The 27,389-nt window shown below is 33.8% G+C and overlaps 5 protein-coding genes across 5 annotated transcripts; 2 read left to right on the top strand and 3 right to left on the bottom strand.

The window, feature by feature from the left end:
* Nucleotides 1-3,689: 3,689 nt before the first annotated feature.
* On the bottom strand, nucleotides 3,690-12,209 carry LOC131854847 (uncharacterized). The gene is made up of 2 exons (XM_059206019.1): nucleotides 11,513-12,209; nucleotides 3,690-6,197 (listed from the first exon to the last, which is right to left on the bottom strand). Exons 1-2 carry the CDS (start codon nucleotides 11,519-11,521, stop codon nucleotides 5,292-5,294), a joined length of 915 nt encoding a protein of 304 aa, XP_059062002.1. The 5' UTR covers nucleotides 11,522-12,209; the 3' UTR covers nucleotides 3,690-5,291.
* An 887-nt stretch (nucleotides 12,210-13,096) lies between these two features.
* On the bottom strand, nucleotides 13,097-14,846 carry LOC131854836 (gastrula zinc finger protein XlCGF57.1-like). The gene has a single exon (XM_059206009.1). The coding sequence runs from the start codon at nucleotides 14,623-14,625 to the stop codon at nucleotides 13,246-13,248; it is 1,380 nt and encodes a 459-aa protein (XP_059061992.1). The 5' UTR covers nucleotides 14,626-14,846; the 3' UTR covers nucleotides 13,097-13,245.
* A 726-nt stretch (nucleotides 14,847-15,572) lies between these two features.
* On the top strand, nucleotides 15,573-16,053 carry LOC131854854 (cytochrome c oxidase assembly factor 6 homolog). Its single transcript, XM_059206033.1, has 2 exons — nucleotides 15,573-15,660; nucleotides 15,736-16,053. Exon 2 carries the CDS (start codon nucleotides 15,763-15,765, stop codon nucleotides 16,009-16,011), a length of 249 nt encoding a protein of 82 aa, XP_059062016.1. The 5' UTR covers nucleotides 15,573-15,660; nucleotides 15,736-15,762; the 3' UTR covers nucleotides 16,012-16,053.
* LOC131854862 (uncharacterized) lies at nucleotides 15,642-24,201 on the top strand. The gene is made up of 7 exons (XM_059206045.1): nucleotides 15,642-15,719; nucleotides 16,216-16,308; nucleotides 16,385-18,577; nucleotides 19,472-19,613; nucleotides 20,560-20,750; nucleotides 21,635-21,876; nucleotides 22,652-24,201. Exons 2-7 carry the CDS (start codon nucleotides 16,237-16,239, stop codon nucleotides 24,153-24,155), a joined length of 4,344 nt encoding a protein of 1,447 aa, XP_059062028.1. The 5' UTR covers nucleotides 15,642-15,719; nucleotides 16,216-16,236; the 3' UTR covers nucleotides 24,156-24,201.
* Nucleotides 24,202-24,292: 91 nt separating this feature from the next.
* On the bottom strand, nucleotides 24,293-27,226 carry LOC131855501 (N-alpha-acetyltransferase 38-B, NatC auxiliary subunit). Its single transcript, XM_059206781.1, has 3 exons — nucleotides 27,098-27,226; nucleotides 25,816-25,948; nucleotides 24,293-25,174 (listed from the first exon to the last, which is right to left on the bottom strand). Exons 1-3 carry the CDS (start codon nucleotides 27,140-27,142, stop codon nucleotides 25,029-25,031), a joined length of 324 nt encoding a protein of 107 aa, XP_059062764.1. The 5' UTR covers nucleotides 27,143-27,226; the 3' UTR covers nucleotides 24,293-25,028.
* Nucleotides 27,227-27,389: the final 163 nt, after the last annotated feature.

Genomic DNA, 27,389 nt, shown 5'->3' with positions numbered 1-27,389 from the left:
GTGTTAAAAAAGTTTCTTTATCATTCATTTCTATTTTAAGCCAGCTAAACAGGACGGCAAGGTTATAAAAAATGTCAAATTTTTTTTTTTAACACAAGTCGCTAAAAGTTTTCCGTAAGCCTAAATGCTTAACATTGACTTAATTAATAAATCTTAAGTTGAAACAACACCGATTGCAAAATGCAAAACAAATACTAAAATATATATTATGTTTTCAATAACATATTGTGTAATAGTGTGTATAGTAAGTAATCTTAAGCAATCCCATGATTAATAATAAAAAAAAAGACTGACAGTAGTTTTGACATATCATAAGAGTCTGTAATAGACCTACATGATTAAAGATATTTTGAATTTGAATTTGAATTAATATACTAATATGCAAAAAATAATCATATTACTAGTAAACTTTCCTATAAAACATTTGTAATGGAGATATTTTCATTAAAATAAAGTTTATTTAGAAGCGTTTTGTATGACATTTTTTTATTACCTCTCACTGCATTCACAGTGCGTTTTCATATTTATTTGCTTTTATACAATGCAGATATGTAACAATCATGACCACCGGAAATCTAGATCAAGATAGCAGTTACGAATTTATCATGATAAGATAATTTATAAAATACGTTCATATTTCATAAGTTAATTAGGTAAATAATTACTCGTGTTGCATGCATATTTCTTAAAACACTTAATTACTATTTCTTGTAACAATAATTAGACGCTAATATTGACATAATGAATTGCAAAACGTAGCATTATGTACGACATACTAAAGTGTTCGAGACTAGTTTGGTACATTTCCCTTTCTATTTTCAGTTTATCTGCAATACAGACTTTATTACAGTCGTCTTACCTTCCAAACCTTAGTCTCACCACAGATAACACAATATTACATAGCCTCACCTAGTTAATACTCATACTATTAACGTAATATTATATTATCTGTGCTATTAACATCTCTATACAGCCATGACGCGCTCGTCGTACTACTGCGGCTGCGTGCATTATTCTGCATCTGTGGCGCATTGCGTTTGCGCGGGAAAATTAAAAAACTACAAAATGGCTTCAGCAGACATCTTGATAAACTGTTGTACTCCTGATACCTAATTATTTTATAACGTTCTGCATGACTTTATATGTCTGCAATTTATTTTTATTTATACATAATAATTTTATATACAACAAACTGTAAATACAGCCCCTAGTATCACACCTAATCTGTAATAAGACTGATGATCTTCTTGCTAGCAATTTACCATGTCAGATTGACCTCTACGCGGTTCCTCCTGGAAACCATCGTGATAAATTCCTGGTGAATTTATCACGATGGGCTAACTGACCTGACCTCTTGCTCATTTTTCCATCCTCCACTGGTGCCCGCCAGCGTAAACCGTTAGCACAGGCGGGTGCACCATTCCATTATCTATACATATAAATAAAATTGGAGTGTCTGTTTGTAATGTTGAAATAACCATTTTTTACTACATGCATATGGATATAAATACGGTACATACACCAAAATATTTTTTCAATTATTGTCTGTCTGTTTGTTCCGGCTAATCTCTGAAATGGCTGGACCGATTTTAGCGGGACTGTTTTTGGCAAGTAGCGGATGTAATAAGGAGTAACTTAGGCTACTTTTATTTTAGAAAAATAAAGTTAAATTCCACGCGGGAACAACTAGTCATCCATAAAAAAAACAACTGTGTTGTGAACAGTTTAGTTCAAAGTCTGCCCTGTACCTAATTATACTATCAGGTCCCTTATTTCGTAGGACAAAGGCCAACTGATATGTAATCATAATGAATGAAGGACAGCCCGCATAATTACCTCACGACTGTCAATTCATGATGAAATACCTGAGCCTTGATTAGAAAATATTGGACATTGTTTTTGTGAATAAATTTTATGTGGCCTCATACAATAGGTTAAGAAGTAACATATACTATATGCAATATGATATTGAATTAGCTGTGCCCGCGGTTTTACCTACATTAAATGTCAATATAAAATATAGCCTGTGTTATTCTGATGCATAAGCTATATTACTGTAAAGTTTCACCAAAATCCGTTTTGTAGTTGTTGCGTGAAAGAGTAACAAACATACATACTTACAAACTTTCGCCTTTATAATAATACTAGCTACTCGCCCCGGCTTCGCTCGGGTGTACATGTATTATACATATATAAACGTTACTCTTGAATTATCTATTAAAAAAAACCGCTTCAAAATCCATTGCGTAGTTTTAAAGATTTAAGCATACATAGGGACGGACAGACAACGACAGCGACTTTGTTTTATTAATAGATAGAGTGATTCTAGAGAAAGGTTTATATGTATAATGTACACACGGGCGAAGCCGGGGGGAGTAGCTATTTAATATTATAAACGTGAAAGTTTGTAAGTATGGATGTTTGTTACTATTTTACGCAAAAACTACTGAACGTATTTCTATGAAACTTTACAGTAACACAGATTATGCATCAGACTAACATATAGGCTATATTTTCTATTGAAATGTAACGTGGAGCCGCGGGCACAGTTAGTTGACAATAAACTTGTACCATAGCGATGTTTAAACCGTTCAGAGATATTCTTATCATAAATTGGTAGAGAATATGTAAGAGAAATAAAATAATATCAATAATTAAAATCTGATTGTATTTAATTTATTGCGAAAATCTTAAATAAATTAACGTCTCATTTACTAGGCGTGGCATACAATTCGCATAAAGTTCCGTATTCTATATGTATATAAATAGTTTTTCATATTATATACTTAAAAGTTTATTAACAATGTTTTAAGGCAATTTTATATCACAATATTTATTTGAAAGTATGTAATACAGGTGTATATATTATATAATATGTAAGTAAATAGGAATGTACCACAGTCCCTGCCCCAGCACGTTACAAATCCCCCGCGAAATAAATTAGTATTAAAATTAAGGAACCTCCCTGGCACTTTTTCATACAAACAAACTTAAACACGTAGGTAAAAAATATTGCAACAATTAACACTATCAATCTCATATTTAATGTAAGAAATTATCTATATTTATTATTAATTTGACTAATATATTCATTCCATAAATAGTTCTAACAAACACATTTGAATGTAAGGGGCGTCTATGAATTACGGGAGATGTTTCGACCTCCCTGGTCGAGTCAAATCTCATTTAATAATACATTGGAGAGAGAGGTCTCGGCAATTATCACGCAATTTTTTTTTATACTACGGTGGTGGCAATCTAGCATACGGCACATCGGATGGTAAATGGTTACCGTAGCCTATGAATGCCTGAAACACCAGGGGTATAACGTACGCGTGGCCGACCCTTACCCCTTCTTGAAAAACCCCATGCTGTAGTCTCGTGGGAAAACCTCGGCAGGAAGTTCATTCCACAATCTAAGTGTAATTCGTTTTCTGATTGAAACAAAAAAAATATATACTATTTTGGTCCATTTAATACAGATTGTACATGCTTATTACACTTATCTCAGCAATATTGATTACTAGTCGTAAATAAAAGCACGCAGCAATTTTTTTTTCTTTTTACAATAACAATCCAACGCGTTTATGTAAGAAACCCACATTTTGAAAAATATCACGTGAGATTGGGGGTTGGGGAAAGGGGTTGAATAAAATCTCACGACACCTCACCAGGGAGGGAGGGAGGCACAGAATATTAAAAAAAAAACAGCTCACGTAATTTATAGACCCCTAACGTGTACTCTATAATATAAATTTCAATAAATTTGTCATTATTTTGCTAACATCTAAATGTAGGTACAAATATAGTAAAAGGCACAATTCGTTTGACGTCTGTAGTGACATACATTTCTACTTGCATAATTTAAAACAGTGATTCCCAAAATGGTCTATTGACCCCCAGGGGTCTATGACAAACCGCAAGGGGTCTACGACAGCGATCATCTTGTTGTTTTAACTTTATGTTGTTAACAAGAAACTTTACTACAGTTAGAAATTTACAAAAAATCAATACCAGGTCTACCCAAAACCGAAAACAATAGCAAGGGGTCCACGACACAAAAAATTTTGGGAACCTCTGGTTTAAAACGTTGCCTTCATGTAATACACGATAATTAAGTACATCAATTTCACTTTAAGATCCGAAGCCATCGAGGCCCGCAGCCGACTACGCCTGCCCTCTCGCAGCATCCCACAAACTTCATCTCATCACAGTAATCAGCTACTTACATAAATATTACGTGAAAATAAGATTTAAAACAGAAATTAATTTAAAGATATGCATATTTATAAGCACTACTCACGAGGCGTAAGAAACGCAATGAAGGAAAGTTTAATGTAATATATTAAATGATCTCTATTTTAACGTCTCGTATTTACGTTTAGTAGATGCGTAAGAAGTATATTTCGTAAGATTTTTTGTGATAGGCATAGAGGAAAATAACATATCTGTAGAACATCAAAACAAACGTTCGTGACCTTACAACATACCCTCGCTAGCCAACTAGGGAAGGCAGAAGTTATACGTGACACGATTGTAATCAGATCACAATATTACAGCTCTGGTGTCGATTCCTTTATCTGTTTTTTGTACTCGTAACACTGAATATTGCGCATTTTCTCACAATACCGAGAAAAAGCTACATTTTTATAGTAACAACATAATAGATACATGCGATAGACTCGGGCCCGCTCAGTGCCGTATTGCATCGGGAAAGCGGCGCTCCCATCACAGCCCAACAGTTTTTCAGTAGCGAAGATTGAAGTCAAACAATAGGAAGAAACTATTTTACTCACAGTCGGGAGATGAGTTCGCATCATATATCGACCGCTTTCCAACAGCGTGCATGCACAAGATAATTGCTGTTACGGATAACCATCATTTGCATTGTTCACAAACTGGAGAAAATTAATTGCTCAACAACCGATCAGCCGGCGAAAGAAATCGATCGACAAAACCTGACGCGCCAAGGCATTCGATTAATTTGCAACGTTTACGCAATAATAGGTACCTACTATGCAGATGTCTTCGGGCGTGAAGTCTGTAAAATGAGACGATGGTGCACTCGACTTGCGATCTAATTCACTACAATATTTACCTACCAGAGATATCGTTTTTCTCACATAACGCACCGAATACGTCGACACTTATTCGGCCTTGCACTCAATACACTTCGTAACTGATGCATAATGTTGATACACGTTTGTAGTAGTCCACAGAACATGTTTGGCGTTAAACGCCTAAATAACACATTTTAACCCACAAGCCTTCTATTTAAAAACAAATACAATTTAAGCCGCACCCGCTTCCTGCTTTTGTTGAATTATAGACTCCCACTGAGCGATAAGGCGCGTGGAACTCGGTGCGAGGAATTCTTGGCCCGGTTCGAGGGCGCAGAGTTCCGCCAGGGATTTCGCTGGCTTCAGACTGCCTAAAGACTCCTGGCCGGAGCTGTTCCTCGACGGCGACGGTGACCGAATCTCCTCATTGAGTGCTTCATACAACTCTCCTATGGACTTTGTTGCTTTAAGTTTTCCGGGCAACGGAATATCTTCGTCTTCTGACTCCGAACTGGTTTCGTTATCACTCAACTCGAGATCGAAAGGTTTATGTTTCTTTCTCATGCGTTTCAATTCATGTTCCCTATCCTTCATTTCCTTCAGTTCTTTCTGAATTTTCTCCTCGACGGGCACGTAACCTTTCCTAATAGGTTTCTCTGGAGTTCGCGTTATAGCAACTGGAGGTATTATAACCGGAGATGTAACCGGTGTTATAGAAACTGGGTTGATGAAAATTGGTGACGTTGGTGGTGCTTTCGCAGTTGGCGTTGGAGGCAGTATGGGAGAGCTCGGCATTTTGCCTTTACTGGTAATGAACCGCTGCATGATGCCTTTCGTGCCGTTCTGTGGCGTGAACCGCCGGGTGTAGCCATTAGTGTTAAGTACTGTAGTTACTGGTGGTGTCGGAGGGCCTATCGGACCCAACAGATGTGAGGTAGATACAGCTCTATTAAGAGTCCTGGGCGATTTAAGTTCTACATCGCCATTGACATGGCCGTTTTGGTGGTTAACATCAATGGTAGATTCTGACAGCAGCCTGTTTATTCTGAAGTGGCCTTCTTTAAATTCTTTCTCCCTCTCGGTAACTTCTATAATTTCCCTCTGAATCCTGGAGAGGGGATCTTCTTTCAGCATTGACTGAAACAGACAAAATAATTGGTTAATACATTTAGGTACGACATAAGTTTAAATAATAATACCTAAAATCTTATATATAAAATTCTCGTGTCACAATGTTAGTTACCATACTTCTCCTAAACGGCTTGACCGATTTTTATGAAATTTTATATGCATATTCAGTAGGTCTGAGAATCGGCTACTATCTATTTTTCATACCCCCTAAGTAATAAGTGTTGTTCACCCCTAACATTTTTCTTTCTTTTTTTGGTCAATTTTTATTTTTTAATAATATAAATTTTAATTTATATATATTTAATTTATATAGCGTGTTCAGCTAGTATACTCTAAATATGAATGCAGACTCATCACAAGCAGAAACTTGCATGGTGCCCTTTTATATACATGTTCTAAGTAAATACACATTAATAAGGATGAGGCACGCAACAATCAACGACAAGTCCTGCTAACTTTGGTATTAGACGCGCTGTGTGAATTGTCCTGGGTAGGGGGAAAGGGTATTGTTAGTAATGTGGACTGACAATCTTATTGCTAGCAATGTACCATATCAGGTTGACCACGCGGTTCCCCCTGGAAACCATCATGATAAATTCTTGGTGAATTTGTCACATGGGCTAACTGACCTGACCTCATGCTCATATTATCATCCTCCACTGGTACCCCGCCAGCGTAAACCGTTAGCACAGGCGGGTGCACCATTCCAATATCATCCATAAAAAAAATTGTCCTGGGTAATTATTATCATATGCAAAGCAAACAGCTGATGACCTCGACAGACATGAATTTAGAGTAGTCTGTTAGTGAACACGAGTGGCAATATTTCAACAAGGAGGTCAGTGAGACCTCGCTCGCCGTATAAAGCCCAGTATCGTGAGTAAGGCGTTAGTTGCTGTTGACCTACGACATAGTGTAACAGTTGCTATATGTTAAAAAACGTTTTTAATCCTTACTTTTTAATATTGAATATGCCTTCGTTTTAAATTCACATCTCGACCAATTTAAAAAACTTCCTAGTTTCTAAATTTAACTTAATTTATTTTAGGCGTATGTTATGATAATATACTATAATACTATATCTTTTATTAATTATGTAATATTGAATAATGTATATCTTATCTGAACATATGAATAAAATTGGAGTGTCTGTTTGTAATATTGAAATAACCGTTTTCTACTACATGCATATGAATATAAATACGGTACATACACCAAAATAACATTTTTTACATTTTTTGTATGTCTGTCTGTCGGTCTGTTGGTCTGTGATCTGTTAATCTACTTATCTGTTAATCTCTGAAATGGGTGGACCGATTTTAACGGGACTTTTATTGGCAGGTAGCTGATGTAATACAAGTAACTTAGTCTACTTTTATTTTAGAAAAATAAAGTTAATAAAGTTTCAATAAAGTTAAATTCCACGCGGACGATGTCGCGAGTAGAGCTAGTCATAAATAAACAAATGCTTTTAAGCATAGGTTTTCTCAATATTTCGCATGCGCGATCCATCGTAGAATTCTGTTTGTTCGTTTTACGAAGTTACCGTTATACCAACAAGAACACATACCAAGACTTTACCTTAAAAAAGAACAGACAAACACGTTTGTGTGGAAACGAATCGCGCATCTATTTGTGCCAATCATCCTTTCCGTTTGAATAGCAGTGGAATTTTAGGGTATTGAGCAGGGATGTTATGGATATGAAATTTCGGATACGGATAGGTTTCGGATTTAGGAATGATTATTATACCGGATACGGATACGGATGCGTATATAAAATTATTTCGGATTATCCGTTAGTTTCGGATAATTTCGGTTACAGATATTATTTTATTAAGGAATTTCATAAGTAAAATACAAGTAGCTAATAAAATGGTTACATAACGTGTCTCAATTAGGTTCCGCCCAATCCGATATTATCCGAAACTTTTTTTCGGATTCGGTTACGGTTACTAATATTCTTTTATATCGGATATCCGATGGTTTCGGTTACGATTACGGAGCTCCCGAACATCCCTGGTATTGAGGCATAAAGACATTTCTAATATTAATACCAGATTTAAAGACAAACTTGCTGTTCTTGTATAGGAATGGGTATAAAAATTTACAATAAGATACCAAAGGATATATTGGAATTACCCTTAAATAAATTCAAAACATCTGATATTTATTGAGTAAAGCCATTTCTTTAAACGATCACTTGACTGACGAGCGTGCATGTCAATAGTTGTTCATGCACGGGATTTTCATTTCAGACACAGACACCTATATAAATATTGTAAATAGACTGGCGTTTTTAAAAAAAAGTAATTGAATTGAGTTTCTTGTTAGTTCTTCTCAATTCGATCTATATACTGAACAGGAGGGTAGGGAAAAATATATAATATAAAAAATTTGACGTTCATAAACTAAAATGTACATAAATGAATTATTTTTTAATTTGGCAACACTAAAATGTACGATGGTAAGCTACTAATGCAGTCCACTAGGACTTTGGCACTAATTTCTCTGCCCTATTTCACGATTTAAACCGACACATACCGGGATCCAGAGGATTGCTAGGAATGTGAACTAATAACCCCATTGCTAGCAATGGTACTGTCAGGTTGACCTACACGCGGTTCCTCCTGGAAACCATCATGACAAATCTATCGCGCTTTCACGCCAAATCTACTAAACCGATTCAAATAATATTTGGGATATAATAGTAGGGACTGGTCTGCGAAATCACTATGACTGATTTTTTAATGCATATTTATAAATGTGCTTGTTGGTAGTTTGATTCAAGGACTTGTAAATGTAAACTTAAAGGATTATTTAAAAGAGCAACACACAAGTCTTGCATTCTTCTTGTGATGAGACAGCTTTCCGAACGACGTATTTAAAAACAAATTGTTATTATTATCTTAAATTAAAGTTTATTTTAATAAATGATAATATTTGGTACACAGATAGTTCAGGCCTCGAAAAAGGGTATTGGCTACTTTTTAATGCGAAAAATGCTTGTAAGGGGTTGAAAGGGGATATTAGAGGTAGTATGGTAGTAACAATGTCTACATCTAGTACGACGTATTTAAAAAGTTTATTTTATCTATGTAAAGCTATGTTCTCTGTAGGACATTCAGTTTTGTAGACATAATAAATGAAAAAAAATATGTACAACTAGCGACTCGCCCCGGCATCGCCCGAGTGTACATGTTATACATATAAACCTTCCTCTTGAATAACTATCCAGTAAAAGAAAACGCTTCAAAATCCGTTGCTTAGTTTTAAAGATTTAAGCATACATAGGTATCGACAGACAGCGACAGCGACTTTATTTTACTTTACTTTACACTATGTAATGATATTGATTATAAATGATAGTATCGATGGATGTTTGTTACCCTTTCACGCAAAAAGTACTGAACGGATTTTGTTGAAACTTTAGTAATATAGCATCAGAACATGGGCTACAATATCAAGCAGGCAGCCGCGGGCACAGCTAGTACTGCAATAATTTTGATTGTTTTATTATTGTAATTATCGATTCTATATGAATTTTGTCTCCACCGGAGTTCTTATCATAAAGATTAAAAAAAAACTTTTTTTTTAATTTATAATATGTATTACATTGATGGTAAGGCTGAGTTATTACCTACATAGGTTCTTAGATAAATTAAAAAGTTGTTCAATTGTTTATTAAACATAGAAAATTAAAAGAAATTATTAATCCTTACCAATAAAATAATATATAAATGCCAAAGTAACTCTGTTTGCCTGTCTCGCTTTCAGGTCAAAACTACTGAACTTAACTTTTAAATGAAATTTGGTACATAGATAGTGTAGACCCTGAGAAAGGACATAGGCTACTTTTTAATGCAAAAAAAGGGTTGTAAGGGGTTGAAAGTGGGGATGAAAGATTGTATGGAAGAATCGTTATTTTTGAAGCTAGTAGCTTAAAATTTTTTTCTGAGGTTGTTGGTTATATATAAATAAATATGACATTCAAAGTTTGTAAAAATTTTACTCTTAAGGGGGTGAAATAAAATAGGGGATGCAAGTTTTTATGTAAATTCGTCATTTGTGAAACTAGAAGTTTGAGTGTTGATTAAATTTAAATAAAAACGAATTCATTTTAAAAAATTACCCTTAAGGGGTTAATTAAAATAGAGACGCTACATAAAAACTTGTATGATTAAATATAAACTTATTTTTGAATTAAATATAAATAAATATGACATCAAAATTTGGAAAAAAGGGGTTGAAGGATTGTATAGAAGTATCATCAGTATCAAAGTTAGGTCATCATCATCATCTTAGCCCGGAAGAGGTCCACTGCTGGACATATGCCTCCCCCAAAGGTCAATGTTAGAAGCTTGAAACTTATTTTTTATGCTGTTGATAGAATTTTATGGAATTTTGTATCGTCATTTTTGAAGCTAAAACGATCAAACTATTTTTTTTGACTTATAACTCAATAGTTAGGTCATTAAATATTTTTTCATTATTTACGCGGACGAAGTCGCGGGTACAGCTAGTTAGATTATAAATTATTAATTTCTGTAGGTAACAACTACTGTATTATTCTAAATTCCTAACTAATTAGCTATCAATTACTAATTACATTATTATAAAGATTAGTGAAATAACAATTCCTATCTATGGACTCGTATTTGACATATCTAGGTGCTTGTTTGTTTCATTAATTTGTGTTTACCTGCCTTTTTAAGTATCTTTTATTATTGTTCCTATGCACAGATAGTGAATCGAAGATTTTGCATATTTTTAAATGCGTTACCTAGTATTTAAAATAACTGCCAAGATGGCATAAGCATATTAATTCCTAGCGGCTATCTACCTACCTATAATGATCGTGATAAAAACAGATAACCTAGAGTTTATTGCAGGAATGTGGCTACGATAGGAATAAATAAAAAACAATATCGGAGATAATGGCAATCGGCGGTCGTTATCATATGTAGGTAGAACACTGTACCGCTAATCTCGTATACATTTTAACGGCCGATCGAACCTCAATTCGGGGCCTCTGACTCGGCTTTCTAGAGAGCATCTCTCGGCATACATTCCCAAACTCGCGCACCATTATTCTCGCGTACGGAAGTGTTAATTAATCGAGAATCATGCGAATGCGCCGCCCACAACGCGCGGTCAACAGCCACCGCGCCAGGGTCGCCCCATCCAATGCCGACGACCTACGAACCCAGGGACCACAATCGCAGGACCAAGCGCTTGATCGTCCGCCACTCCGGCGAACTGGAGCACGTTCGCATTCCGACCAAATAAACCCAAGCGGATAATAAAATGAACGGTACTCACTTCGCCCATGTTGGAAACTTGAAGAGCAATCCGATATACAAACAGGAAGGAAGTTAACAGTCAAGCACACACGAAGAACTGTTTCACGGTTTGGACATGACGAGACCGACACCTGTCACGGTTGTAGAACTATTGTGGAGCGTGATCGACGACACGTCCGTTTCGGATGGCGATCGCGGGCTAACGTCCTCTGCCGTGTACGCGGTGTTCGGCCGCCGCCGCGTATCAACTCACCTCGCCTAATTGGCGCGAGAGTGAGAGAGCTTATGATAACGTTACCGACAGAAAAGAGAAAGGAGCATAACAACTCACCTGGTGCAGCTTTATCGACGCTGTGCTGCTTTGTCCGTCTGCGGTAAACGCGCGCGTTTGAAACTCGAGTTAAGGAGGATTTCCGCGCCGTTGGCTTTGGGGTCTGCCACCCCTCGTTGGACAGGAAAGCGGGCAGTTCAGGAACATATTGTGAAGCCATATGCTATTACAAATGTTATTACAAGTGTTTTTTATTGAGGGAATACGCGGCCGCCTGCTGGCACGTGAGTGCAATCATTGGAGGCCAGCAATATTAAGATATAATTAGGATTTCTAGAGAAGGCGAGGGTAGCCAACCCTAAGGAAACATCTTTAAAGATACCTTCAAGGCTATGTAGCTAAGTAATTACAACAGACTGCTATGTTAGCTCAAAATCAAAATATCGTCGGTTAAATAGAAAAATATCAGTATTCAAAATGTAAATTGTTTTTACAAGACAAGCAAAGGTTTTTTTTTTAATTTATATAAATTATTAACTTTACACAGAAGTATTATATATCATTTAATTGACTTATATAAAAGGAGCAATTCTGGCTTCTAATTTTGAAAAGTGGCATTTATCTTATTATAATATTACATTTTTGTATTTTACTTTCATTATTGTACTTCAATATTTAATTATTCTATTCAATATGTTAAATATTCAATAGAATCGATATTATTATAAAAACTATTTATACTGAGATAATAATACCTATTAATATATTTAAAATAAAATTCTCAGTAGACTCCTAAAATAGGTGTTTAAAAATGAAAAATCGCTGTATGTATGTAAAATAATCATCGAAATGTTTGCAATTAAATAGACTTTACTTCCCTTTGTCCAGATTTTTGTGTGCTTGCAGTCAATTTTAATAAAATGGTAAATTATTAACTTAATCCAATACATTAAATCCTATATAATATCCATAATTCAATTATAACATATAAATAAAATGTCTATGAATGTCTGTTTGTAATATTGAAATAATCGTTTTTTACTGAATGAATATAAATATAAATGTAATAAACATTTTTTACAATTTCTGTGTTTGTTCCGACAAATCTCTGACTGGGCCAATTTTGACGGGACTTGTTTTGGTAGGTAGCTGATGTAATAAGGAGTAACTTAGGCTACTTTTATTTTAAAAATAAAAATGTTGATTTCCATGCTGGCGAAGTCGCGTGTACAGCTAGTTACATATAAAAATATTGTATTTCAATGTGGCATTAGTGGTTTGTTGATTCCTTGTATTATATTTATGTCATATAGTTATAAATGAAATATTAAATAAAGTCAAAATAACCTTCAAAAGTTTATTAAAATAATGACTAGTACAGTAGTGGTAGTTTAATACTAAACAGTTTTCTCTCTCCAATTAAATATACTATGATTGTATATAATATATTATGTAAAGTAATATTCAAGAATAAATAAAATTTATGCAGTATTCAATTTCAGTGGAACCTTTGCTATGGTATCCATATGGCTAACTTTCAGGTGGCGAGACAGATCACTGGTGCGGAAGAAACCTCTAGAACAATGCTGGCACACATACGGAGTATTGTTCGTGTGCTGCTTCAATAGGTGGAACTCCAGCATCATGACCGTTGGGAAAGTTCTACTACAGTCCCCGATTGAACACTTGTATTTACTGGCATTCTCGTGTTTGAAAGCTTTATGATGTGACAGGCTTCTCTTAGTAGCAAATCCCTGGTTGCACAGCTTGCATACGAACGGCTTCTCTCCAGTGTGCTTACGCATATGAACTTCCAAGTCGGAAAAGTTTTTAAAACATACCGAACACTGCCCAGACTTTTCAGAATGTATTCTACGTATATGCGTCTGAAGATTGCCCTTCATTGAAAACGCCATGCCACAAAAAGTGCAAATGTTCAGTTTCTCATTGGAATGTAGACCCATATGTGTGGTGAGTGCACTTTTGCTTTTCACCGACTTGCTGCACAGGTGACAGGTGTACTTCTTTTCATCCGTATGTACGTTCAAATGTTTAGTCACTAGAGAATTGTCAGAGAATTTCTTGCCACATATTGGACATGAATACGGTTTCTCACCTGTGTGTATTCGTTTATGACGAATCAAGGATGCTATTTGCCTGAACTTTTTCGAGCAGAACATGCAGGAGTACGGCCTCTCATCAGTGTGTACCCTCATGTGTATAATAATATCATTTTTCCTATAAAAACTATTGCCACATGTCTCGCATGTGAATTTTCTTTCTCTATGCAAATGTCTAGTTTCATTATGCCTTTTTAAGGAGCCTTTTGTTTTGAATTTTGCTTTACATACTAGACATGGGTATGGTTTCTCGCCTGTATGTGATCTCATGTGTATTTCCATAGCAGAGTGAGAAATTTTCATCATACCACACACCACACACTGTATAGGACCATTCTTACTGCGTTTATTTCTCTTGCGGCTTATTTTTAATTGCGCTTCATCAGATTCAGGCTCCGGTGTTTCCAGTTTCGTGAAGTCATCCAAATAAATATCACTATCGGCACTGAGATTTAATTCATTATTGATATCCTCATTTTTGATCTCCTCTAGTTTCACCTCGATGACTGAGAGACAGTGTAGCGCTTGGTCGGAGGCCTCACACTTGCGTATGAATCTGAAGCACATATCGAGCTCGTTAGCACAACTATCACACATAGAATCTGGTAAACCATCGCCTTCGATTATGTTTATATTGACAAATTGCATTATTTTGGCACTGTATATAGTGTTTTCACATTTTTCGAATAAAGATATTGTGCCATTTTCCTTTAGACAAACTCTGCATAGTTTCAAATCCATTTCGGAAAGATCTTAATAGTTACAAGTCAGTGATAACTTCGATCAGTATGTATTATGGCGTTAAATGCTTCTTTATATATAATATAATAAAAGATAGTCATAATTCGCTTAATATTGTAATCCTATTATTAGCAGTGAAATGTTTTTATAAGACATTATTTTATAGAACCTATGTTGTCTGTGATAGAACTAAATATTTATAAAATAAAATAGAATTCGGTAATTCAATTTGAGGATTTCTACAGACTTTTAAATATTTTTGTTTCTGTAATATACATATTAGTCTGTAAACTATTTGCCTATAGTATTTTTGTTCTATGGTTCGACTGGTTTATGTCAAAACTACACAAAATAGTATGGCTTAAAATTTAAACTTTATGGTTACGACTTAAGGTTTATTGTTCAACAAATAATTATTGTAAAAGGTAAGAAGAAAAGTCCTGAAAGAGACATTTTATTTAAGCAATATGTCCTCTTCGCACAATGACAATGTATTAATGAAAAGCGCAAAAAGAAAATTGTACAGAACAAGAATTACAAAATTATACTAAAATATCATGTCATTTATAGTGTCTTGCGACTTGTTTTGCAAGTATTTCATTTAGACAATCTTTTAATTGGATAAAATGCTTAGCTGCTAATGCCTATGCTGAGATTACTTACTCACTTAGCAAAAATTTTATTTGGAACAGAATTTCTATTCAAAAGGAAACAACGAGACTAATAGAAAATAAACTATTTAATGGAGTTTTGATATGGGAGTTTCGTTCATGATATGATGAGTGCACCTTCTATTAATTCCGATTGGGTCACACTTATCACTTGGATTTAGACATCAGTTTCAGTTGTCATTGTCATATTTCCAAATTTTCCAATTTCGAATTTGGAGGTTATAAACTATAATCATTCCAATATTCTTACAAAGATAATTATGAAAATACGTAATTAAAACTGTAAATTGAAATTATTCTTGAACTGTTTTAGTAATACTAATATAGGACAAGTAAAGTGAGTGAGTTTTATCAATTTAATTCTGTCAGTATGCCTATCATCTACACCTGAAAGCTAGACTATTGTATAGCCGGATTCTATAGGTAATTTTCTTTTTAGGTTTTTACTGACGAATAGGAGTTAAAGATGTCTTTTCCAAATAAAGAACAAAGAAAAGCTTGTTGGGATTCGAGAGACCGTTATTGGGAATGCCTCGATAATCAAAATATTAAAGATAACTCAGAGCGGCCTAAAGCTTGCATTGAATTTAGGAGAGCTTTCGAGAAATCATGCCCAACACAATGGGTGTTGCATTTCGACAGGAAAAGAGATTTTAATGTTTATAAAGAAAAAATACAGAAAGAGGGCTATGAGCCAATAAAAGATACACAATAATGTTTTGGTCTTAAGTAGTAATGCATTGTAAATATATATGACTTTAGTAAATTAATTTAATCTTTCAATTTGGGTTTTATTTTCCTTTCACATTATTATTACATTAAATAATAAAAGTTGGGTTCAATAGGTAATTAATTTTTATTAATAATTTTGAGTTGATATCAAATGTTCTTGTCAGATTTAAAATTGTGTTTATTTCAGGTGCTGTGCAATTATATAATTATGGACGAATTTATTGTGATTATAAGGAAACTCGACACACCTACAAATGTACTTTCATCAGATATTATACAGGTATTAATTTCTACAAAACATTATTTAAATTGTCATATATTTCATAAATCATTAACAATAAAACTTTTATTTATAGGAAGTTTTAACAATAGCTAGAAAATACTCAAATCAGTCAAAGCCACATGAAGATGTATGGGAGCAGATTACAAAATTATTATGGGCACATTTACATGTCGGTTTAGTTAAATTTGACAACCAACTACTTTGTGGTACATGTTTCTTTGCAGTCCTGGCATTGATGGAAAACCAACATTATTTATATGATATACAAGCTCAGTTAATGAATAGTTTAAATTTGAGATCTAAAAATTGTAACAATACAGCATACACTCTGGTAACTTCTCTTACATATGGAATGTTTCAATCCGCATTTGTAACTTATAAAAGAAATAGTAATGTTGAAATTATAGAAAAAGTTCTTGAAAGTACATTTGAATTATTATTGTCTATGGCATATGAATATTCAAGGTATACATATATAGTTTTCAAAACCATTAACTCATTCAAAAAAGTATTAGGTACAGATTTTGAAAATTGTATCTACAGTGAAGAGAAGGTAGTAAGGTTGCTTAATTTGGTGAACCACAATTGGGAGAATCCTGTAACAGGTGTGAGGGACTTGAACAAAGGAATTTTTCAAACACTAATATGTGTTCTTAACAATGATATGTATGGGGTTATAGTCCAGGAGATTAGTGGCTTCTATTGGAACAAAGCTAAATATTTGATGCTATCAGAAATAATAGCAAAGTATAAAGGCGATATTGTAGCAGACATTGTTAGTAATAACTGGAGAGATGGACTCCTCAACAGCTTGTACAAACCTGGCTTAGTATCTGCTGGTGCTGATATGTACTTTGCTGTATTATATCAACTAAGAGCAGAGGATAAATGGTGTAAAGTATTCCTGTATGATATAATAAAAATATTAACAAGTTCAACTGCCAAAGCAATTGATAACTTCAGTAATTACTGGTGCCTGGCCACATTGAAGAAATTTCCAGCTCTAATTACAGTTATAATTAACGAGTTGGAACAATACCAGGATGTAGAACAAAAATTGTATGGTACATTACATTTATTGAAACAAGGCAATAAGTTAGGTCTTGTAACAAAACATTGGAATACAGATGACTTCAAAACAACAGAATATCTAGTGTTACGCGGCATTGAACACTGTGATCCTTATGTTAGAATGTTGGCATTTGAATTTGTTTGCATATCACACAGTAAATCATTACCAACACAATTTGAATATGATTTAATTTTAAACTATGTATATAACAATATAAATTCAGATAGCACTGTGTTAAGAGTAAGTATGCTGGGCAGTTTGACTTCATTCTTCACATGGTTACATTCCATATTTATAAATAGTATTAACATTAATTGTGAAAACAATGATATGCAACATTTGTTCAATTTCTTCCGAAATATTCAGCAGTTTGTTATCAAATCCTTGAATGTGAATGGTAATTATCAAAGAAAATTCACAACTATAAAATTATGTCAAATAGTATTGAGCTCCTTGAATGAACTACCGAGAAAGAAACGAAAGCAAGCAAAGCCGTTTAAGAGAACAGCGAAACAAGTATTGAAAGATGAAGGACAATGGTTACTACATGGAACCGACTTTATCCTGAAATTATTGAATCTATTAAAGGATCCAGCTGATGATGTTAGAGAAAATGTACTACAATTATTATTGGACCATTATACTGAGGAAATCAAAGCACCTTTGCTATGGAACAACTTGGTGGACGATGCTCAGGCAGCTATGAGGAGTAAATTTTTCTACCAAATCAGTTGCAGTCAAAGTATGTTTAAACTAATAACTTGTACACTTCTAAAAGAGCATACCTTTGACACTAATTTCAGAAGTGTGGAAGACATTTTCTTTTTCGCATACAATGAACTTATAAGTGAATATAACTTGAAGACTAATATTATAAATTCAATAGAAAATGGTAAACAGCTGCATTCTCTCATAAGCGTCCTACATGTAACTATGGAAGTTTCCAGAAATAGATCTCATGTATTTGCCATTTCACAAAACAATATGAGCCAACTTATAGACACCATAGAAGGAATTTCCAATCAGTTTGCATGGGAACAACAAACATTGACGAGTTCAGACTTTTCAAAGATGAGTGATATGGTGCAAGATATGATTGCCTCATCGGGTTACGATCCACACGATGCAAAGGATCTCACTAAGATATCTGGGCTACAACAAATTGTGCTGAATTGCCTCTGGCTAAATGTGAAGGTAAAATATTTGAGTTATATACAACAATAGCTGTTCCCGCGACTTTGTCCGCGTGGATTTTATCTTTATTTTTCCAAAATTTAATAGTAGTCTAAAGAACTAAAAACTATTTTGTTCTTTGTCTTAATTTATTCGTTCCATTAGGGACTGATAGGTTCAAACTAATATATTTACATCCTGCCTCATCCCTTATTTTAACCCCATGGGGGTTGAATTTATTGAAATCCTATTTAAGCGACTGTCTACATCATAATAGCTCCAATCTTTATTTTCAGTTCAATCAGTCGAAAATCTAAGAAGATTGATACAAACTTTCATCCCCTATTTTATCCCCTTAGGGAAGGAATTTATCAAAATCCTTTCTTAGGGGATGCCTACGTCATAGTAGCTTTATGCATGCAAAATCTCAGCCCGATCAATTTAAAATTGACAAGTTTCATGCAAACTTTCATCCCCTATTTTATCACCTTGGGGGTTTGAATTAATAAAAACATTTATATTAAAATTTCAAATTAGGAACGTCAGGCACAGTACATCGATGTTATTTTATATACAACTAGCTTTTACTCGCGTCTTCGCTCGCGTTAATTTATCCCCTTAGGGGTGGAATTTATCAAAATCCTTTCTTAGCGGATGCCTACGTCATAACATCTACCTGCATGCTCAATGATCAACCGTAGGCACTTTAGTTGAAATAAATCTAGGGGTTAATGTGTACAATAATTTGAGGTAGACATTTAAAAAATAATATACGTAATTAACAATAAAAAAGGTGGATACCCTATGTGAGAAATAAGATTTTTTTCAATATGGTATTCAACGTGTTAGATAATTATTATATGGGTATAGACTTCCATACTTTTGATGATTTTTGTTTTTTTTTCTGTATTCCAGGCATCCTGCGACTTAGCATCGCTATTGATACGGTTTAATGTGGAGGACATGGGGACATGTGAGAAATGTCTTAAGATAATCATACACGCTTTAGAAACATCTCGCCATAAGGGGGCTATTGAGGCGGCCGGCAGCGCTCTAGGTATACATTTTATATTTTTTTTAATTAGTTTAGTTTAAAGATTTTCTATTTATAATTGTTATAGGAAATTGCTTGTTTCAGATATGTTACATCTTGATATGCTGATTGGTATAGTTAATAGAATGAATTGGCTTTTTTATACATATTCTGAAATTGTGTCTAATTACAATTTTAATAATTTATTAAAAAATAATACATATCCGCATAATTTCATATCCGCATCCGTAACCGTACGGATGCGGATATGAAATTATTTCAGATTATCCGATAGTTTCGGTTACGGATATTAATTTTTTAAGGAATTTCATAACGTGTCCCAATTTGGCTCCGCCACTATCCGATGTTATCCGTAACTTTTATTTCGAATTCGGTTACGGTTACGGATATTTTTTCATATCGGATATCCGATAGTTTCGGTTACGGTTACGGCCCTCCCTGACATCCCTGCTATGTATATATATATCTTCTTCAGTCGTTCACTCTTGGCAGAGTGGTCGTGGCTTTCATGATAGTATATTTTGTGGAATGGTATCGTTGTGGTCCTTGGCGGAAGAGCTTCTTACAATTTGCCTCCACCTGGTACGGTTTTTGGCTGCAGGAGAACATTGTACAATGGACTGATGTGTAGCCGTTCTTATGTCAGTCCATCTCGTTGGTGATCCACCCCGAGAACTTCTGCCCTCAATCGAACCTTGGATAATTAGCCGCTCTTTGGATAATATGTATATATGTATACGTGTAAACATGTATGTGTTTCTATATTATTTATATATAAGTATATATGTTTGTTAATTATGGTTGACACTAAGTTTTTCTTACTTTCTTCATCGCCATACATGTCTGTCATTTAAGTAATCGTTTAGTGACTAATAGGCTATGCTTCAGTGATTTTTTATGTCAAAAAATCAAGACGAAGTGTGGTAAAACCAGTAATTATATATTTCAGGTAGAGCAATACAACATTTGACATCTTTACCTGAAGAAACCGAAGCTAGTCGTCTGCCCTTCTCATTGCTGAAATGCAAACTTGAGGAGTTAATATCAGACGCTGGCATGAAGTCTTCAGTTACCAGGCGGGGTGCTGGCCTCTCCATAATGGTACATAGAATTGTCTCCAGTGACATGAAAAAGGGAAAGGTAATTTTTTTAATTGAATAGAAAATCCTTTATTCAAGTCAACTTAATTTAAGCAATTTTCAAATTGAAATTTAAATTAAAAAATCATTTATTCATGTAGGACATTTTAGCCGCTTATTAACGTCAAATTTTAACATTATTATTTTAATTTTTTCCCTACCGTCCAGTTCGGTATATAGATCCAATTGAGAAGAACTGACAAGAAACTCAATACTTAAAAAGTAATTCACCTTTTTTTATAAGCTAACTAGCTTTTAAAAAAAGTAATTCAATTGATATTTACAATGAATATAGGTGTCTATGTCTACCTTTAAATAAAATCCCGTGCATGAACAACTATTGCCATGCACGCTCGTCATTTAAGTAATCGTTTAGTGAGTAATAGGCTTTGCTTTGCTTTTTGAATAGTCATCACAAAATTTTCTCTCCTCTTCCTCCTCCGAAACGGCTTGACCGATTCTCATGAAATTTTGTGAGCGTATTGAGTAGGTCTGAGAATCGGCCAACATCTATTTTTCATCCCCCTAAATGTTAGGGGTAGTCCACCCCTAAATTTTTTTTTTATTTTGTAGGCAAAACAATGTTTGCCGGGACAGCTAGTATATATATAGGTTTATATTTTTTCATCAAGCTCTGATTATATGGCACTAGACGGCGCTTTGAGTTTTTTCAGTCATAGATTCTAGTGGAAGTGAATATCGCCAATTAATAACTTAAATGTATAATTTTGTATAGTTTTATTGTTATTTCGTGTTATTAATTGACAATAAATTACATTCTTCTTTTCAAGTGAGTTTATTACCCACTTTAGCCACAATTCCTGTACCGCGACGGTATCAGTTGGCCTGACTATTTATTACTAAAATATTATTATTTGGTTTTAGCCATTATTCCATTACTTTATGGAAACTCTTCTAGAAGTTTGTAACAAAATCGACGATGTACCAAGTACAATGAACGAAGAGGCGGACATAGACAATCAGAGAGACCTACCAAAAGCAATATATGTTCACTTTTTAACGAAAATTGTCATAGACAGCAGCTTGGCGTCTGATATGATGCATTATTCCGCAAAGTTGGCAGAACTGGCATTCAATAATTTAACTAGTGCACATTGGCAGATAAGGTAATATTGTAATTCTAATTTTAAAGTAACTTTTTTATATTGGTTGATAGTGTAGTGGCGTCTGCTAATGTTTTTTTAATGGATGATAATGTAATGGTGCTCCAGCCTATGTTAACAGTTTCTGCTGGCGGGATATCAGTGGAGGATGATAAGATAAGCATAAGGTGAAGTCAGTTAAACCCTTGTGGCAAATTCACGATGAATTTGTTAAGATGGTTTCCATAGGAAGGCGCGTGGAAGTCAACCTGACATGGTACATTGATAGCAATGGGGTTGTAAATCAACATTATAAAAGTGATCAAGAATCCCTTTAAACTAGAAAATGGTTTTGGATGGCTTTAAAATAAAAAATAGAATGGCAACACAAATCGCCGCAGATAAAAAAAGAACCCCTTTCACTCCTATTACACCCCCTCCCCCAATTGGATGATAATGCTATGGTACACGCCTCAGCTAACGATATAGCTATTCTGGCGGGCCACCAATGGAGGATGGTGAGATTATCATGAGGTCGGGTCAGTTAGCTCATTCTGACAATTTTATCAAATATGAACCACTATAGTTTCTAGGGAGTGCCGAGTGGAGGTCCACCTGGCAGGATACTACTTTCTCTATTAGTAACAATCAATTTCCCCCCTAAAGTTGGCAATTAACCACAATGGTTTCTATAATGACCAAGATCTTAATAGCATGAAATAGGGATTATCATGAGTCGCAAACACATTTCCCCAAATTAAAATTGATATTTTTAACGTTGTCGCAATATATTTTACAGGAATGCAGCCCTTCAGTTGTACGGTGCACTAATACCAAAGCTAATAGGACAGAAGAAAGCGTCAGGATCAGAAGACGAGACGGTATCCACAGTTGCTTGCGACGAATTCCGCACGCATTCGCCCAACTTATGGGAGCACATTGTACAAAGCTTGCAACACTGCGAGAAGCACGATACAGTGTTGACACATTCCAACCTCGTTCCCATATTGAATGTACTCGCCAATATTGCGAGGAGATATAACTTTTCTTTCGACACAGTATCGAGGGAAGAATCTGATGGATCTCTGTTAAAAAACCTCATATCTTTATTGGGAAGTCCACTTTATATCGTTAGACGGCTAAGCGCTAAATGCATATATAATATATATCAGTTTGAAAGTATTTATAAAGTTATTATGAATCAAGAATACACATCTGAAAATGTTCTTCATGGAACTCTCATATTAATAACGTTTTATAAAACAGTCGGTAGCATGCAACTACCTAATAACTTTGAGAATTTAAAAAGTAAATTCATTATTACTATTGATTCCAAAAGACATTCATATTTGTGTCGATTGTTACATGAAGAATTGTTTATTGGCGGTCCACTACAGTTAAAAGACATTATAGAAACGTTAAAGGAAGTAGTAAATAATTCAGATAAACACGGAGCCTCGTTATGGGCAAATAAACGCGTCGAGAAATATATAATCATGTCGCAGTGGTCTGAAGTAGTCGAGATATTAAATAATATTCTAGAACAAACAGATTGTGAATATTATTTTAAAACGATATTGCATAAAATAAAAACGGATCGTAACGTACCGAAAGATATTCTTCAAGAAATTGCAAATGTTTTATTAGGTTATAGAAAGAAATTTAATTCCTGTACAATTTGGGAGATTCTTTTTGAAATATCTTTGGAAATTGATTCGTTTGCGTTGAAAGAGGTAAAAGTAATAATAGAATATATACAAAACTATGGAGTGTCGTATAAATTGAGGTATATATTACGGTTTATAGCAAGAATATCTATAAATATAGAAGAAAATAATTTGTTGCAATTATCAAAAATTATTAATTCATTAAGCGACCCAGAAACAACAGATGTGGATATGAGATATATAGCAACACTGGCTAACAATGAATTGGCAAATTATTTTAATAAACTGTCCGATGAAGTAAGAATTAATTGTATCAAATCTGCTGTGACACTTTTGCAAGATGAGGATGAAGTTATTCGGTGTACATGTTCATTGTTCTACAGAAATGTAAAAATGGACAGTGTTATATTACAGCCGTATATAGTTTTGCATAAAATTCTGGACTATACATTTATGGAGTCAGTTTTTCAGAATCCTGAAAGTAATATTCAAGATTTATCCCGAGATGTCTTGACCGTAGTATCTGACACGAAATGTCGACTTACTGATGAATACAATCCCTTTAGTAATGACTCGAAAAATATCTACATGGAAGTGGATATCTTACAGGACTTAATAGACAAATTAAAAAGGTAGAAATCATAAATTAAAGTACTGTGTTTGAGAGAATTTTGACTTTTAATGAAAATCACATTAAATATATTTATTTATTCATTTATAATGGCACAAGTAGATAATAATTAGTAATAATTACACACGAACTTTTTATAGTCTATGACTTAAATTTATGGCCAAAGATATTGTCCTGGAGATGTTGAATCTTATTTATTTTATACCTTAAATCATTCAAATTCTAATATTGTTTGAAAAACATTAAATCAAAAGGTTTTGACGATTCCTTTTTTCATGGCAATGGTTTGTGTAGAATATTTTTAATTTGTTCAGTAGTAATTATATATAAGTTTGTTATTATCTTATGTCTAAAATCTTGCATTCTAATTACTTGCATATTAATTTCACCGGCATGATATTCATAGCCTGTTTTATTCTGAGGTATAAGCTATATTAGTCATCTTAATCTGTTCAGTACTTTGAAGTGTAACAAACTTCAATCCATATTCTAAACTTTCGCGTTTAGAATGTTAGTAAGATGTAACCTGTTCAGTTAGGAACTAGATGGCGTTGTCTTGTTTATAATTAAGAAGAATTGAGTAAAATTAAATTTTAAAGTAATAATATTTATTTATTAGGTACTCTATGACTTTTGCTGTCATTTGAGACAGAGACCAGAGAGTCATTATGAATTTATTTTTTTGTGTCACATGTTTTTTGGAATGTAACTCCTGGAACTTTCTGTGTGGATGTGAGAGTAGTAAACGATGACACAACGGAAGCTAAATGAAACGATTCGTAAACAAACATTCAGTATTATTTAATTTCCATTATTATAATTTAAACCTAATATAATAGTGACTATGACTGTATTTACAATGTCAGTGTATGCGGGTATCATTCCTCATAATAAAATTTCTTTGGTGGTGTGGTGTCATCTATTTGTATGGACACTATATGTCGTCCTGGCACCATCACCAGTCCCAACACTCGTGGCTCCTCAGTTTCACCGCCGCTATTTTTCAGATATTCTGAACAGGCACCTGAAAAGTGTTACACAATAAGTATTTTGGGGGAAAGGGGATTGTTAGTAATGTGGACTAATGACCATATTACTAGTAATGTACCATGTCAGGTTGACGTCCATGCGGTTCCCCTGGAAACCATCATTATAAATTCCTGGTGAATTTATCGATGTGCTAACAGACCTGACCTCATGTACATCTTATCATCCTCCACCATCATCAATAAAATAAAATATGTAATTTCAACTGAATAAATAGGTTATACTCAATATGCATTGATTTTTATTATTTCATTACATTTTAGTCCTTAATTATCATCCCATTAGAGAACTAAATTGTATTCTATCGCCATTGAACTTGAATATTTAATTATTTGATAGCCTAGGTGGACTGGTAGTTTATTTCATATGGTCACAGGTTTGATTCCTACCATCGTTTTAACATTTCTATTCATGAGTATGACTGTATCAGTCTGCATGCTTTCTATTTATTTTATATTAGTATATGCACTACAGTTTTTTATTATGTACGCTACATAATAAATAAACTTTGAAAAATCAAATTAAAATTTGTTTATTTATGTAAGTCTATTACAGAGTCTTATAGTACATCAAATCTACTATTCTACACCATAATTAAAAAAATATTGACATATCTACCTAAAATAACATTGGCGTCTCTGTCTGTGCATAGGAACACTCCAATAAGTACCCGGCCGTCTGTCATCTCAATCCTGAAGTTCATGTTTAGCCACTTCCTCAACTTGGATTTCCCATCTGTAATATCTACATCCTGAAAGAGCAATAATGAACTGTTGAAATAAATAATATATAGAATCATAGGATTATATTAAACAATGATATAATATGCAAAAGAAAACTAAAGTAAGGAAAAAAGATGGGTGATGACTTAAAAAAGTAATGCAGGAAAAGACTGGGTGCAAAATGTCATGGATAGAGGGAATTGACAGATAATGGAGGAGGCTTTTACCTGAGGAGCCACATAAAAAAAAAACAAAATTATAATATGTATATGTTAGAAAAAAAAGAGGGGTGATGACATAAAAAAATAATGCAGGAAAAGACTGGATGCAAAATGTCACGGATAGAGAGGCGAGGAGCCACATAAAAAAAAACAATAATATAATATGTACTTATATGTTAGAAAAATATATCTATGTGGTAGTTTGAAGCTATAATAATAAAAAAAATAATGATATAATTTTTCAGTAGATTGTACAGAGATTTCGCTGGTATTTTCTCACTACAATCTTCTAAAACATCCAATGAAAGATAAAAAGATGATAATAAGAATGAAATAAACTAAATATTTTGATGGGTGAATAAATTACTTTAACTGAATATACATAACCCATAGTACAATCTTTTTTATTTATAGCCCCCTGTGCTATAAAAAAAAAGATTGCACCTCTCCTGATTGTAAGGGATTACCACCACCCATGAGCACCCGCAACACCAGGGGAATTGCAAGTGTGTTGCCAACAATCTAATCCCAACTCAATTAAGGGTTTTAGACCATTAACAATGGGGTTACTAGTATCCATTCGCATCATTAATAAACCCCTCCTACCCCAAGGAAATAATGAAATGAGTATATACATCAACTCTGTAGGAATTAATAACGACAAATTCTCAATATATATAATTTTTACTACAATTATTCTGGCTGGAAATTGTTCGATCTTACATCGTGCAATTATAGTAATATAAGAATTTAACATTAATGTAATGTTATTATTTTCTTTTTTTAATTAAAATTTATTTATTTTAACTATTAGTTATCGGGGTAAAATATTTTATTTCGATCATTAGAATTGGTATATGGGCATAATTTAAATGTTAAATTTTATAGAATAACATGAATCGTAAGCTCGGCAATACATTTTCATATCTCATGATTTTATTTCAGAATATAAGTTACCTTTGTCAGATCGGGCTGCGACTGTTCAAATGCAGTATCACCCATTTTGTTGTGAAGTTATAATTTAAAGTCTACTAGAATATACTTAAATGTTTAAATTTCCATTTTAGATATTTTAATTTTATAAAATAATAAAAAGTTTTGGTGTTTATACACTTTTGGAATCTGTTAAATTACTCTGTGCTGTGAAGTATGGAGAGAGTCTGTATATTTTTTTTTATTTTATTTATCCGTTTACGAAAGGCAAGAGTCTAAACCCATACAGCCGTCTATGGGCAATTCTGACATGATT

This window comes from Achroia grisella, unplaced genomic scaffold (genome assembly GCF_030625045.1).
Source record: "Achroia grisella isolate CSIRO2021 unplaced genomic scaffold, CSIRO_AGI_Agris_v1 utg1062, whole genome shotgun sequence".
Taxonomy (NCBI): domain Eukaryota; kingdom Metazoa; phylum Arthropoda; class Insecta; order Lepidoptera; family Pyralidae; genus Achroia; species Achroia grisella.
This window is presented reverse-complemented; position numbering and strand designations above follow the sequence as displayed.

What these genes read in the sequence shown, in the direction of transcription:
- LOC131854836 (XM_059206009.1), bottom strand. Translation starts at nt 14,625, where the DNA reads ATGGATTTGAAACTATGCAGAGTTTGTCTAAAGGAAAATGGCACAATA.
- LOC131854854 (XM_059206033.1), top strand. Translation starts at nt 15,763, where the DNA reads ATGTCTTTTCCAAATAAAGAACAAAGAAAAGCTTGTTGGGATTCGAGA.
- LOC131854862 (XM_059206045.1), top strand. Translation starts at nt 16,237, where the DNA reads ATGGACGAATTTATTGTGATTATAAGGAAACTCGACACACCTACAAAT. An exon ending in TTTCATCAGATATTATACAG is followed by an intron (nt 16,309 to 16,384) that starts GTATTAATTTCT and finishes TTTTATTTATAG; the next exon opens with GAAGTTTTAACAATAGCTAG. An exon ending in GGCGGCCGGCAGCGCTCTAG is followed by an intron (nt 19,614 to 20,559) that starts GTATACATTTTA and finishes TATATATTTCAG; the next exon opens with GTAGAGCAATACAACATTTG.
- LOC131855501 (XM_059206781.1), bottom strand. Translation starts at nt 27,142, where the DNA reads ATGGGTGATACTGCATTTGAACAGTCGCAGCCCGATCTGACAAAG. An exon ending in CGCAGCCCGATCTGACAAAG is followed by an intron (nt 25,949 to 27,097) that starts GTAACTTATATT and finishes TTGCTCTTTCAG; the next exon opens with GATGTAGATATTACAGATGG. An exon ending in AGACGCCAATGTTATTTTAG is followed by an intron (nt 25,175 to 25,815) that starts GTAGATATGTCA and finishes AACACTTTTCAG; the next exon opens with GTGCCTGTTCAGAATATCTG.